General features: G+C 37.8%; 1 protein-coding gene across 1 annotated transcript; it reads right to left on the bottom strand.

The window, feature by feature from the left end:
- Positions 1 to 492: 492 nt before the first annotated feature.
- Positions 493 to 14840, bottom strand: CNEP1R1 (CTD nuclear envelope phosphatase 1 regulatory subunit 1). Its single transcript, XM_060000803.1, has 6 exons — positions 14723 to 14840; positions 13328 to 13399; positions 11244 to 11317; positions 7912 to 8021; positions 7735 to 7789; positions 493 to 1854 (listed from the first exon to the last, which is right to left on the bottom strand). The coding sequence occupies exons 1-6, from the start codon at positions 14745 to 14747 to the stop codon at positions 1813 to 1815; spliced, it is 378 nt and encodes a 125-aa protein (XP_059856786.1). The 5' UTR covers positions 14748 to 14840; the 3' UTR covers positions 493 to 1812.
- Between the last annotated feature and the right edge of the window lie 470 nt (positions 14841 to 15310).

Genomic DNA, 15310 nt, shown 5'->3' with positions numbered 1-15310 from the left:
GTTTGCAGAGCTTAATTTTTGAGAAAACCTGCATTTCCTAATTAAACACCACATATTATCAGACAATGATGAATAAGAAATATTAAAAGGGGACTTCCCTGGTGGTCCAGCGGTTGGGACTCCACACTCCCAATGCGGGGGGGGGGGGGGGGACCCAGGTTCGATCCCTGGTCAGGGAACTAGATTCTGCATGCTGCAACTAAAAGATCCCGCATGCCGCAATGAAGATGCCACATGCCACAACTAAGACCCAGCGCAGTGAAATAAATAAATAAATATTAAAAAAAAAATTTAAAGTATTCACAGCCTAATAAACTGGGTACCTTCAATTGCTACTTGAAATTTGCTCTACTGGACACACAGTTAAAGTATCTCATTTTACTCAGCCTGTATCTGACTCATTTTATGTTAGCCTGTACCTGACACACTCAGTATGTTTAAAATTTTTTTCAGTTACAGACTTAAAATAAACCAAGGAAAAAGCCCAATCACTAAATATATATAAAGTATTTATTTTTATGCACATATTTACCTACAAAATTTACAGGAAATAAAACAATGCAGAATATATGGAATACCCTCTTAAAACTTCGTAGGAGCAGAGGGGTTTATTGCTGCAGTTCAAAGAATGAAATTTTATACACGTGAAAGCCAAGATGAACACATTTAAGATAAATGGCAGCCTTGTTAAAAAGGTTTTTTGTCCTGTTTTTGAATTTTCAGCCTTATGTTAAATGAAATTTAAGATTGCTCGTGAAATAATTTAAACCTTTCAAAATCTTCTAATAAACAGGTAAAAGGCACCTCCAGTTCTTTAAAATATTTACAGCAATCCCAATAGCTTAATTTTAAGGGCTGTTATAGTATATGTGGCTAATATGCATACACAGTATGTCATTAACACTCTCTAAACAGTGAGAATTGTAGACTCTAGTTTGTGGCACTGCTCCCAAGTTGTCCCTGTGATGGTGTGGCTGATCAAGCACACCTGCACAATACTAGTGTAACAGCACGTCTACCACAGCATAAAATCCCATTATCTAAAACAATGACTATCAAATTCCCCAGACAATACATAATTTATAACTAAACTTGTCTATCAGAAGCCTTTGGAGTGTTCTTAAAATCATTAAAAAAATATAAAGTATATTTAGCATTAAATAAAAACAATGAACTGGAAAATATCACAATAGTGGCTGAAGTTCACTATCTAGTTTTAACAAAAACTGTTTCTCAAAACACCTATAATTTCTTAAAACATAATGGAGATGAATTTTCCTTAGTCTAAGCTCAATCCAATGTTTTTCCTGCATTATGATTAAAAGAGAGGAGTGTAAGAGTGAAAGGCACAGCTATACGTAATAGCTGGTTTTAAAGAGCTGTGGAGATGGCAAGCAGATGTTCCTGAAACACTGGTACAGGAGAACAAAGTCCACATAACGTTTCCTTTTTAACACTGGCATTGATTTGCTATTTACAGTAGTTTACAAAAATACATTATAAAAACTGGATGAGGTTCTGTTTCTAAGTTTAACTTAGTAACATACATACATACTTCATCTGCAAAAATCTCTGCAGGATCTGAAGTACTAAAGTGACACTAATACTGAAACACAAATAATCAAAGGTACCAAAGCACTGATTACGCGAGTCACCACCATGAAGATAATCTGGGTAAATATTGCACATTTCTTGTCAGTTGTTGCTATGACGTTCACATATCCAACTGTAAAAGTAATCCTTTATGGCTTTTTGCTGTATCACTTTTTGAAGAAAGGTTGTTTTAAGTCCCATAACAATGAGTGCAGATTGTCATTGAACATGAGGCCTAGGTTTCAAAATTAGTTTTCCTGTCTGTAAAAATGAAAAAAAAAAAGTTTAAAAGTATACAGTTCTATTAAGAACACCACCACTTACCTAGAAACCTTAAAGGGCATTAGAACACCCCCCTATATTAGGCAAGATTAAGCAATTAATAATTATGTTTTCAAAGTGTTCTTTGTATGGAACTTTCTTCTAAAATCTTTAGTACTTTAACACATACACATAAAATCTTTATTTGATGAATTCCCTATCCACTGGCTACCAGAAAATCAGCCAACCAACCCAGTGGATAAAATAAAATCCCAACTTATATAGACTAATTTATGCCCCTTACCATAAAACATAAATAAAACTATGTATTTGAACAAAAATTTTTCCCTTTTTCTAACGTTAAAACTTTAACTTCCTCAAGTTAAAATGTAAACCAATGGTTGGAGCAATAGACACTCATATACACTGCTGGTATTCAGTGTATGTGGATACAACTCTTCTACAGGGCTGTCACATTTATCAAAAATAAAAGCATATACCATATAATCCAAACAATTCCACTTCTAGGAATTTATCTGAAGGAAACTAGGTGCAAGGGTAAAGATGTACATTTAAGTGCTATTAATTCAGTATTTACTGAGTACCCATTAATGTGCCAGACGTGTGAGATGCCAGGGACCCAGTAATGAACTAACTAGACAAAGTTCCTTGTCTTTACGGAGCTTAAGTTCTAGTGAAAAATGCACAACATATATAACATGCAAAATGTGGACATAGGGGATTAAATTATGATGTGTCCATAAAGTGGGACAGTATGTAATTAAACAAAATGGAAGATCTTGAGATCATGCAGATAAAAAAACAGGCCTGGGACCTTTCACAGTTAACCTTCAGTATACGGTGGCTCTTAAATCCTAATGTTGGGTCAAAGAAGCAGGTTTGAAAAATTCGTAACATCTTTTTATTTTTTTAATGGCTCTTTATAAACTTGATTATAACAACTTTCTTTTATAAAAGTAAATGAGAATACACAATACAAAACGTGGTGATTATCTTTGGTTGGTAAAATTCTAGGTGGTTTTCAGAAACACACTTTATTGTCCTCAGGTCAAGTGTTGTCAGGATTCTGGCTCCCTCTCAATTCTCACTTTCTCTTTTTCGGTAACTCCTTGATATCTTGGTAGAACTTTGATACTAATTTTTCTACTGTTTTACTGAGGTATAATTCATGCACAGTAAAATGCTCAAATCTTGTGTACAGTTTTATGAGTTTTGACAAATGTATATACCCACGTCACCACCACCCAGATCAGGCTACAGAACATCACCACCACTCAGAAAGTTCCTCCATGCTCCTTTCCAAGGTCAATGGTACCCCCCACTCCCTACATAACTGCTTACCACAGGTTAATCTGCCTCTCTCTGATCTTTAAGTAAATGGAATCACACAGCGTGTTCTTTTTCATCTACTTCACTCAACGTGTTTCTGAAATTCATCAACATTACTATGTTTCAGCAGCTTGTACCTTTTTATATTGCTATTGCAATACAGAATGTATGTATACCACTGTATAAAAATATCATGGTTTTAAATCCACTTTAAATCTATTTTAAATTACATAAGACATTAATGTAATCTCATTATAAAAAGTTCAACCAAGATGAGCTGAAAGTCACCCTTTCCATTCACCTCAAACACTAGCCCTCTTATAGAAGAAACCAGTTTTAGCATGAATTCTTCCAGATTGTTTCCTATGGACTTACATTCACATATATGAATAAAAATTTGGTGCTTCTATCATGCTGATTGAGGGTAAAATACATCACTTGGGATTTGTTTTTAAATAACCTGATGATAGGGAAGGTTGGCAGGGGTACACATGAATTAAGAATGGCCATGAGGTGATACCTCATTGCAGTTTTGATTTGCATTTCTCTAGTAATTAGTGATGCTGAGCATCTTTTCACGTGTCTCTCGGCCATGTGTGTCTTCCTTGGTGAAATGTCTATTTAGGTCTTCTGCCATTTTTTAACTGGATTGTTTGTTTTTTTGATATTGAGCTGTTCATATATTTTGGAGATTAATCCTCTGTCTCTTGTTTCATTTGCTAATATTTTCTCCCATTCTGAGGGTTGTCTTTTAGTCTCGTTTATGGTTTCCTTTGCTGTGCAAAAGCTTTTAAGTTTAAAAAAGTCCTGCTTGTTTATTTTTGTTTTTATTTCCGTTACTCTAGGAGGTGGGTCAAAAAAGATCTTGTTGTGGTTTATGTCAAAGAGTGTTTTTCCTATGTTTTCCTCTAGGAGTTTTATAATGTCTGGTCTTACATTTAAGTCTTTAATCCATTTGGAGTTTATTCTTGTGTATGGTGTTAGGGAGTGTTCTAATTTCATTCTTTTACATGTACCTGTCCAGTTTTCCCAGCACCACTTATTGAAGAGGCTGTCTTTTCTCCACTGTATGTTCTTGCCTCCTTTGTCATAAACTAGCTGCCCATCTGTGCGTGGGTTTATCTCTGGGCATTCTATCCAGAATGGCCATTATCAAAAATCTAGAAACAATAAAAGCTGGAAAGGGTGTGGTGAAAAGGGAACCCTCCTGCACTGTTGGTGGGAATGTAAATTGATACAACCACTATGGAAAACAGTATGGAGGTTCCTTAAAAAACTACAAATAGAACTACCATATGACCCAGCAATCCCACTACTGGGCATATACCCTTGAGAAAACCATGATTCAAAAAGAGACACATACCACAATGTTCACTGCAGCACTACTTACAATAGCCAGGGCATGGAACCAACCTAAATGTCCATCGACAGATGAATGGATAAAGATGTGGCACATATATACAATGGAATATTACTCAGCCATAAAAAGAAATGAATTGAGTTATTTGTAGTGAGATGGATGGACCCAGAGTCTGTCATACAGAGTGAAGTCAGTCAGAAACAGAAAAACAAACATCATAAGCTAACGCATACATATGGAATCTAAAAAAAAAAAAACTGTACTGATGAACCTAGTTGCAGGGCAGGAATAAACACATATATGTGGAACCTAGAAAAATGGTACAGATGAACCGGTTTGCAGGGCAGAAATTGAGACATAGATGTAGTGAACAAACCTATGGACACCAAGGGGGGAAAGCAGCAGCAGGTGGAGGTGGTGGTGGGATGAATCGGGAGATTGGGATTGACATGTATACACTTATGTGTATAAAATGGATGACTAGTAAGAACCAGCTGTATAAAAAGATAAATTAAATAAAATTCAAAAAAACAAACAAAAAAACAAGGCTTTGAATACATTTCAGGGAAGAGGAAAGCACCAAAATAGGAAATATTCAAATCTGTCTAACTATTTGAAATGGTAATTATTTCACCTTCTAATTATGAAAATAAAGCACCATTTTAAAAAAAATTAACTTAGAAAAAAGGCAGGGCAGGAATAAAGAGGTAGACATGGCGGGGGGCTTCCCTGGTGGCGCAGTGGTTAAGAATCCACCCGCCAACGCAGGGGACACGGGTTCAAGCCCTGGTCTGGGAAGATCCCACGTGCCACAGAGCAACTAAGCCTGCGCACCACAACTACTGAGCCTGCACTCTAGAGGCCAGGAGCCACAACTACTGAGCCCATGTGCCACAACTACTGAAGCCTGTGTGCCTAGAGCCTGTGCTCTGCAACAAGAGAAGCCACCACAATGAGAAGCCCACGCACCGCAAGGAAGAGGAGCCCCCACTCGCTGCACCTAGAGAAAGCCCACGCACAGCAACAAAAACCCAACGCAGCCAAAATAAATAGAACAAAAATAAATTAAAAAAAAAAAGAGATAGACATAGAAAATGGACTTGTGGACAACGGGTGGGAGGGCGAAGCTGGAGCGAAGTGAGAGTAGCGTCGACATATATACACTACCGAATATAAAATAGTTGGCTGGTGGGAAGCAGCAGCATAGCACAGGGAATCAGCTCGGGGCTTTGCGATGACCTAGAGGGGTGGGATACGGAGGATGGGAGGGAGGCTCAAGAGGGAGGGGATGTGGGGACATGTGTATGCATATGGCTGATTCACTCTGTTGTACAACAGCAACTAACACAGTATTGTGAAGCAATTATACTCCAATAAAGATTAAAAAAAAAAAAAAAAGAATGGCCATGAGTTGATTTATTGTCGACACTGGCCGATGATACACGGGAAGTTCATTTAGCTCTTCTCTGCTTTTTTATGTTTGGAAATTTACATAATTAAAACTTAAAAAAAAAAGGTACCAAACTGACCATATTGTTTGATAATTTACTTTTTGCTCCTACCATTATGTCTTCGAGATACTTCCATGTCCATACTTATAGATTTACTTCAGATTTCCTATATGGCTTTACCACACCCTATTTTACCACTGTTGAGAAACAAAATTTCTGTTGAGAAACAAAAATTATTTCCATTTTTTTCACTACTGCTAAGGATATTACAATGAACAACCTTGTACTTGCCTCCTTGCGTACATGTGTGATGGTCCCCCCAACAAGGGGAGTTGGGGAAAAGTAGAATAGTTAGGTCATGAGACATGCACATATTACATTTTATAAGAATGATGAAAATTGCCCTTCAGAATGGCTGCATCAATGTATATTCCCAACAAGCAGTGTATGGCTGCATCATTTCACCACAATACTGGAATTATTTAATCTTTACTAATCTGACAGGTAATACAAATGAACTCAGTTTTACTTTGCATTTCCCTGATTACAAAATGAGGCTCTCCAGTCTTTACATGTTTATTGGCCATTTGTATTTCCATTTCTGTGATACGACTTACCTTTTCCATTTTAAAAATGTACTATTTGTCTTTTTATTATTGATTTTTAATAGGCCTCAAACATTCTGGATACTACCCTCTATTAGGTACCTTACAAATGATTTCTTATAATGTACAAAATCTTCAAATGTTGGTGCAATTAAATGTATCCAACTTCTTCCATTATGGCATTTCTGTTTTGCGACTTAAGAAGATGTTTTCCTATCCCAAGGTTATAAACATATTCTTCTGTATTTTCTTCTAATGCTTTTATGGTGGGATGTATATGTCTTTTTAAATCTATTTAAGACTTTACCTGGAATTTAGTTTTTTTAATTGATGTGAGGTAGAGGTCTAAATTCATCTTTTTCCAAATGAAGAGCCAACTGTCTCAATACTATAAATAGCCTATTTCTTCCCTTTTGACTTGAAAGACTACCCTTATCTTCTACTAATTTTTTTTTCTACTAATTTTTAAAAACTCAAAGTGTTTAATCTTTATTGTCTTCCATTGATCCAGTTGTCTTCCTGCCCTAATACTTTTTTTTGTTTTTTATTCGAATTTCCTATACTGGGTAGGTATTACTTAATAGTTTTTTAAGTTGAAGGTAAAAATGCTTTTATAAATAAATCAAAATTGTGAGATATTCTTATATTGATATGTGATCAACTTTTAAAAATACGGTACGTTCGTATGTCCACAGTCCGTCAATTAATCTATGACTCTATATAAAATCCTACATATGGAAGAGTGTGAGATACATAACAGTAGTTTACAAAACCATCCCACTGAGCCATTTTTGGCCAATAATGACCACTGTTTATTTCTTTGAATCTAAGATAGCTTCAATTAGAAGATGGATCATGACTTTATGTCATTAAGAATTAAACTCTCAACTCTACCAATCTAACTGTAAGACACCATTGATTACTGGATGCATGTCAATCTTCAGAGATGTTACAATGTAAAAAAAAAAAGTGTCTTAGAATCAATGCTACAACGAATATCCCCCCTATTAATTCCATGAAGACAATTTATTGTTAATAAAATGTTTGTTTTACTTAAGCCAAAACACTTCAGTCCTTTCACACGTGTCTACAGTTTTCTAATGAAAATACTTACATCATCACAAGACATGTTGTACTCTGCTAATACAGTTCGACATCGAGCAGCTATACTGAATAAATGTGGTCAAAGGAAAATTTATATTTGAAGAGTAAGCTTTTAAGAACACCTAGAGATTGAGAAGGTGGTTTAATTTAGTTCAGAGAATAAAACTCAATTCATGGTAAAGGATACATTGACGGTGCAACTACTCTCTTGTGTATTCCAGCAAAGAACAAGCCTATTAGAGTGATACAGCTAATGGTGAAAAATGGATGGTTCCATAATGATGTGAAGAAGGACACCTGTAAAAGAGTTGGAAAGATAAAAATGTTAAAAATCCTAGAACAATATTGATTCCTACCTCCCCACTTGTGCATGAATGTATATAACATTTAATTATCTAAAATATGAGAATTTGGAAAGTTCCCTGGTGGCCTAGTGGTTAGAATTCTGGGCTCTCACTCCTGTGGCCTGGGTTCAATCCCTAGTCAGGGAACTGAGATCCCGCAAGCCGCGTGGCATGCCCCCTCCCAAAAACAAAAACAGATAAACTATAAGAATCTGGAGACTTCCAAAAATCCTAGTTCTCCATATTGCTATGCTATGAAAATTAAAATAATGTATGTTTTATATCTTCAGTGTAGCAAGACAGTGTAGCAATATTCCCTCCATTCATTCCAAATGCTTCAACCATTAAAAATTTACTCCTATAATAAAAAAACACCCTACCAAAAATATTTACTGAAACCTTCCTAGTGAGAAGTACTTTAAAAAGCAGAAGACTACAAGTTCCACGAGAAAAGAAACACTGTCGTGGGCATCATTATTCTCCCAACACCTGAAACAGCACTTGGCAAATATAGGTGCTCAACAAATATTGTTGAATGAATGAAGATGAGGCCTCTGATTCTCAATGAAAACACAAGTCAGACGTGATCTGGTTATCTTCCCTGTTAAAAAGCAGAGGTGAGCAAATTCTGCCGTTCATAACCTGGTCTCAGTCTAATCATCTCCTGCCACACTTGCACACTTATGCTACCATTTTCCTTTTCTCCTCTTCACCTGGCTAGCTCCTACATATCCTTGTAAAAGTCAGTTCCAGCTTCACCCTTTCTCTTTGAAAGAGGCAAAACAAGAGTTTGGTTTTGAAGCTACTAGGTTTAGATGGCCACAGAACATCCCAGCAGGGGAAAATGATTAGTAGCTATCCATAAAAAACTAGAGTTCAAGAGAAACAAAGGGCTAATTTAAGATCTGAGAATAATTAGTTGACAGTAGAAAACAGAAGCATACATAATTCTAAGAGTAGGTAGAGGGACAAGGGTACAGGATGCAGGATTGGAACAAGAGTAGGCACTGAAGCCAGACCACTGGGGAATCGGAATGTGGACTGAGAAGACAAGTATTTAGAGTCTAGAAAAAGAAATGGAGTGGACTAGAAACTAAATGGGAGCACAGAACCAAGCTAAGAGCATCTGTGCTCCGCTCTGATAAGATATGTGTACCTGTTTCAAGACAGAGAACTAAACTTATGAAGAGCACTGGCCTAGCATGGTACTGGTTAAATAAATTTGTCAAATGAAGAGATGACAGGTTGAAAACATCAGGAAGGAAGAAGCTCCCAGAAGGACGAGATCCTGAAGAAAGTTTAATACTCCAGAGTAATGTCTTCTTAAACCTCTGAGGACAGTTTAATTCCCACAGGAATTACGTGCCTATGTTTTACGTGCCCTGTACAAGATCAGCACATACAGTGTTTCAATCTTCATTAGACCAGTCAGTATCAGCCTGCCTTCCTCCACGGCAACAATCAACTGCATCCAAGTAACAGTTGCCTCCTTTAGTTCAGGCATTTGTGTACTTTCCAGTTTGCCATATTCCTTCTCTCCTTGTGTTCTTCCAGCTAGCCACTGGCTTTTGAGTTTGCAAGTCCTCTTACAGACAACTGCTATTCAAAACTCTTGTCAGGTTTGAGGTTATTAAATAGTGAAATGTAAAGAGCCAACCCTTAAGCTAATAGTTATATTCTCACCTAATTTAGAAAATTATATTAACTACAGAGTTTTGGGCCTCTTTCAAATTACATTTAATTCTGGGTTTTATTAAGATCTCAACTAGCTGAAATCAGCTTATATTGTTCACAATTAGAAGTCAGATTCATTTCCCAAGATAGACCTTTTTTAATCTTCTTGCCAGCCTCCTTCACTCTTCCCCTAAAGATGAGTACCAAGTGCAGCCTTAAGATCAGATTTTTATAAATGAACATACAAGAGAGTTTCCTATCCATCATAAAAACCCCTCTATTAACATGAGATCCCATCACCAACCTCCCCTGCTTCCTATTCTTTTATTTCTCCACCTCAGTGGGTAGAGTCAGGGAGACTACATGGGAAACAACCCCCTGGCTGTCTGAACTGCCATTTGGGCTGCTGACAAAAGCCTTATTATTAGGTTTTTCTTTTGTATAACCCAAAAGGTTGTAAATAAAGCTACTGGAAGTAGTATACCTAATTACAGTTTAAAAGGGGAAGTAGGGTTAAATTTGTGAAAACTACAACATCATTATTACCTAAATAAACCTGAACTGGGGGAAAAAAACTTCACTGGAAAACTAAAGACGATTACTTCTCTAATAAAAAAGCCCAAGTTTGAAATGAAGGCACAAATTGGTAGAAAGAAAGAGAAATTTGAGAAACATGCTACCAGCTTTCATCAAAGGATGCTTCAAAAAATAACATTATGAAATCTGTTATTGCATTTGATACAGGAATATTCTTAGTGCCCAGTGGGAGATCTCTCAGTGTTTCTTATATTAAACTTCAGGCAGAATATTTTTTTAAAGATAAATGATGAGAAAGAAAACCTTTGCTAGCTTAAAGAACTTACAAATGTGTTCTCACAGATAATGAAAACCATGGAACTAGCTGTGACTTTAGAGACTAATTTAAAACTCAACCCTGGCAACTCTGCTGGCCCACAGGGCCTATGATATCAGTAACCTGGTTTCCTTCCTGGTTTTGACCTCGTACTCTGTTTTTACTGGTCTTGACTGTTTATTACGTTTACATTTGCTATTTTATCATAATGTTTCCTGCAAAGTTGTCTCGAATGCTTTATGAGATGAGGAAAAGAATTAACAAAGATAATTCATAGAAGAAAATGTTGTTTTATAATTTTTAAAAGCTGGCACTGATGACACTAAATGAACAAAACAGAACAAAGACAACGTTTACACTGAAATATGTAAAAATGATATGTAAAAACTGTACACAAGTTCAGAAATGAATGAGAAGTAATATAAGTGAGGTAGTATTTCTTAGGCCTTTTTCTCTGCAAAGATACTTAACTCACAGCAGCCAGCCAAAGTTTTTCTCAGGCAAATTAAGATAAAGCATATTTTTAATACAATGATTAATATCACTACTAGTACTAATAGGTAGCATTTGATTAATACTTTACAAAGAACAAAGCACTGCTATATCCACTGTCTCAATCTGTTAAAGATTTTAAATCAAAACTTCTACCTTTTGCGTCTCGGGATCTATTAACCAGTTCCAGGCACCAGTAGCTGTACAGACAGATACCACTATAAGAAGCACTGATGAAAGATAAACATGAAATTAGTAAGGAAATAAGCTATTAATATGATACTACCACCAGTTCTTAATATGACAGCCAAAGGATGCAGCACTTCATTAAATGGAGAATGTACTCCACTCAGGACTTAGAGGAGACTTGCCATATGACCTTGAGGAATTCTCTGAAACAATGTGAACCTTAGTAACTGAGGAGGATACTGTCCCCATTATTACTTTAGTCAAAATTTCTGAAGATTAATGAAATAAAAAGCAGTAAGAACCAAGATGGTAAAACTTTAATGTAAGATTTTCTTATGTAACTTTCAATGTCTTTACACTGATGTTACAGATCTAATAAATTCAAAACAAAACGCCCCCCCAAACCACCCCAAAAACCTCATTTTTCAAATGTAAACAAACCAAACAAAGACTCTTTCATGAATGCACTGAGAATTTGGACTAAAGACTTTTGCCTTGCAGACAACTGCTTGTTGTTGAATTAAACAAAGGTCAATGTCAGGAAGTGTGGAGCACACCAATCAGTATCAGATTTTCTTTAAGGGACTTAAGGAAGGTTGGGGTAGAAATTATTGACAGTAGAAGTTCGAAAAAGTTTCTTTCTCCCCACTAAGCTAGAATTATTTAGAAAATTCTATATAAATCATAAGTAAAACTTAAGAATATATGGTATTACTAAAAAATAATAAAGGGGCACCAAGACCTAGTTACTATTCTGGAGACCAATCAGTTACTATCTTTCAGTTGGGATGCATACATTTTTAAAATGTAGAGATCAAGCTTCAAAGTGCAACCTAAATATAGTAAAACTTTATCTAGAATTCGTGGTGATATACTTTTAGAAGAGGCAAATCATAGAAAAACCATCTCATTTTAGATATTTAATAATACGCAAAATTTCAAACTTATGTTCTCAGAACAGATTAAACTCAGTTTCTTATAATTCTACACTTCCAATAAGAAACATGCTAAAGTATACAGATTTTTTTTTTTTTTTAATGAAGCAAAAGCAAAATCAAACCCACCAGAAGGGACCTCATACACATACTCTGGTACGCTGAACAAGCTGATAGCATTTGTATGTAAGCACTTAGACCGTGAATCAGAGAAAAAGCGTGTTCATTACACTTTATAAGATAGAAAAGCATCATATACATTTTAAAAGATTCTCAAGTAACAGTGAAACAAGGTTTTGGGGGTAATTCCTAGGTAAACTGGAGAACCTGAGAAAAATCATTACTTGTGAATTCTAACCAATCAGAATTCCTGTAGCATATGACTAAAACTTTGCAAATAGATTTAATAAAAATACACAAAAAATCTCGACATAGGAGAAGACCCTTAACTTCAATAGGGCTCTTCAGTTTGGTCCCACAAAGTGAATTATACTTCAAAATAAAGTACGTCCTCAACATGTGCTGCTGTACTTCCTTCTTGGCAGATATTAAATTTCAGCAAGGAACAGCCAAGAAATTAAGACTGTCCCAACATAAATTAGCAAAATATTTTGCTTACTGAGGTCATCACTTGTATATTCGTCTGCATTTCCTATATATTTCCATGGGGCAGTAACCACAATTCTTTCAAATCATATTTTACAGCACGCGTTGAATATCATTTTCCTTAACAAACTTTATTTCAATAGTTTGTAGGCAAAACTGTAAAACTGCTGGACAGACTACTGAAATTTTTATTGCGTGTGCTGGTTATCAGATTTGTAATACTTGTTTAAAAGTATATGCATTTTAATGTAAAAATAAAAATTCAACCACACAAAATAGACTATTCTCTTAGGGTCGTCAGTTTCTTTTCTTAAAATTTCCCTATAATGCCATTACTTACAATGTTAAATAAATGTAAAACTGTCCAAATAAGAGAGAATCTTATGGTTTAATAAAGATTTGCAAGCATTTGTAAAACAAAAGTTTTACAGAGAAGCAAATCATTGCTAGGCAGGAATAAAAGTATCAATTTTAAGTTTATTTTCCCTTAAAAAACATCCGGGCACTTACTTCTCCAACGTCCAGTGGCAGGTTGCAAACAATGAATATATTCAGTAAGTCTCCTCTCAAAAGCCTTGAGATCTAGGTAAAAAGATTTCAATTTTCTAATTAGCTACTCTTACTAGTTTGAATCTATTAAGATGAATTTTATGTACTCTGCTTCAGGTCTTGCACACCAACTTACATGTATCACTGCACTGTTTACTTCTTTACTATGACAGCTTTAAACACTTGACAAATACATTAGGTTTCTTTAATTCCAATTTCACATATAAGGAAACTGGCCGATTCACTTTTAGAAGCGTCATAAAATGGTATGTGGAAAATCAACAGCAGCCTCAGCCGGTGCCAAAAGCTAGAAATTTGGGGGTTGCAAATAAAGGATCAAAATCAGGTCGAGTTTTAATTCCGTTGGAACCAAGAACTCCCTATTAGACAGAACAACGTTATTACCTAACACCGAAGTCTTCGAAGTCAATTTGAACGTAATTACCCAATTCCGATTTCCAGCCCTTGTATTTAATTAATGGCTACGCTTTCAGTCTGGACTTCTGATACGGCTAACAGGTGGGTATGCAAAAACGCTCCCCTTTCCTTCCTCCCAAGAGGTTACAATTGATCTTCGTGGCACTTCTGGAGCGCCGACGCCTGGTTCCACAACACAAGGGCACCCAAGGTACTCCCTCTGAATAAGCAAGGTGCGGTATCACTTTCAGTTGCGTTTTTTGTTTTGTTTTGTTTTTTTGCGGTACGCGGGCCTCCCACCGCTGTAGCCTCTCCCGCTGCGGAGTCCAGGCTCCGGACGCGCAGGCCCAGCGGCCATGGCCCACGGGCCCAGCCGCTCCGCGGCATGTGGGATCTTCCCGGACCGGGGTACGAACCCGCGTCCGCCGCATCGGCAGGCGGACTCCCAACCACTGCGCCACCAGGGAAGCCCTCAGTTGCGTTTTTTGAACTTTAGAAAAGGAGACCAAGAGGCACTCCCTTACCCCGGCAATTACCAGAAACCACGGCAGAAGTCAGGGATACAATTCGTGCAAGTATCAAAAAATAAATAAAGTGAGTTAGCATACTACAAGGCACGAAGTAAAAATGTTTGCTAATGAATGAGAAATATAACCAGCCCGGACGAGAAGCTACCTGGTCTAAGCTTGGGGAACGGAGGAACTGACGCAACGCCCCCCCACAAGCGCCGGCTGAGGCCACGCGCGCCGGAAGCAGCGACCGGCCGGATACTGCCGCCCCTTGGCCCCTGGACCGGCCCCCGCGCCCCCAGCCCCGGACCCCGTCAGTCCAACCCTCGCGGCCTCCTCTCTCCGGACCAGGTTTCCACGATTCAGGCCCCTCCGGAGCCCCGCCAGCTTCCGGGAGAAGCCCGGAACCGGCCCAGGCGGCCCACCCTACCTTCTGCCTGCTCCAGCGAGTTCATGTCGGGCTGCAGCTCCGTTCACCGGCGCTGCCCCGTCCGCATCGCAGCTCCGCTGCCCCCTCCAGGCCCGCAGCTCCAACTCCCACCTCTAACAGCTCCCCTGCGCTCCTCCTCTTAGCACCGCCCCTTTCCTAGACCCACTACGTTCATTGGATACTTCTGCCAGACCCCATGACTAAGACGGTTTTCTATTGGCTAGTTCCTGCACGGGCTTGGCAGCTGGAGTTGGACGGTCAGCCAGAGGGGCCAAGAGCTGACGGCAGCCGAGTAGGCGTAACACTGGCGCCGCCTCCTGCCCTGGGGAGGAACTGCAGCCTGTCCGCGCAAGTCGGTTCATTTCGTATATTCCTCGTTTCCTGTTTGGTTCTTTCATTACTCGAATACTTATTGTGCATCCGCTACTTTCCGGGGAGTGTTCTGGTCACTAACGAGGCATGCAGTAATCAACGAGCTAGCTCTCCCTCTAGGATTCAGAGAGAAATAAGGTATGTACAGAACCAACTAGAAACCAAATAATGGAATTTCTTACTTTATAGTACCTCTTTCCTAGTTACCCGTGCCAC

This window comes from Delphinus delphis, chromosome 20 (assembly GCF_949987515.2).
Source record: "Delphinus delphis chromosome 20, mDelDel1.2, whole genome shotgun sequence".
NCBI lineage: Eukaryota > Metazoa > Chordata > Mammalia > Artiodactyla > Delphinidae > Delphinus > Delphinus delphis.
The sequence above is the reverse complement of the archived record's forward strand: the minus strand, read 5'-3'. Positions and strand labels throughout refer to the sequence as shown.

Bases quoted from the DNA above. Each gene is read 5' to 3' on its own strand.
- CNEP1R1 (XM_060000803.1), bottom strand. From the start codon at position 14,747: ATGAACTCGCTGGAGCAGGCAGAAG. The intron at 13,400-14,722 runs GTAGGGTGGGCC...CTTTTTACCTAG, and splicing joins CTCGCTGGAGCAGGCAGAAG to ATCTCAAGGCTTTTGAGAGG. The intron at 7,790-7,911 runs GTATCCTTTACC...ACATTTATTCAG, and splicing joins AGAGTAGTTGCACCGTCAAT to TATAGCTGCTCGATGTCGAA.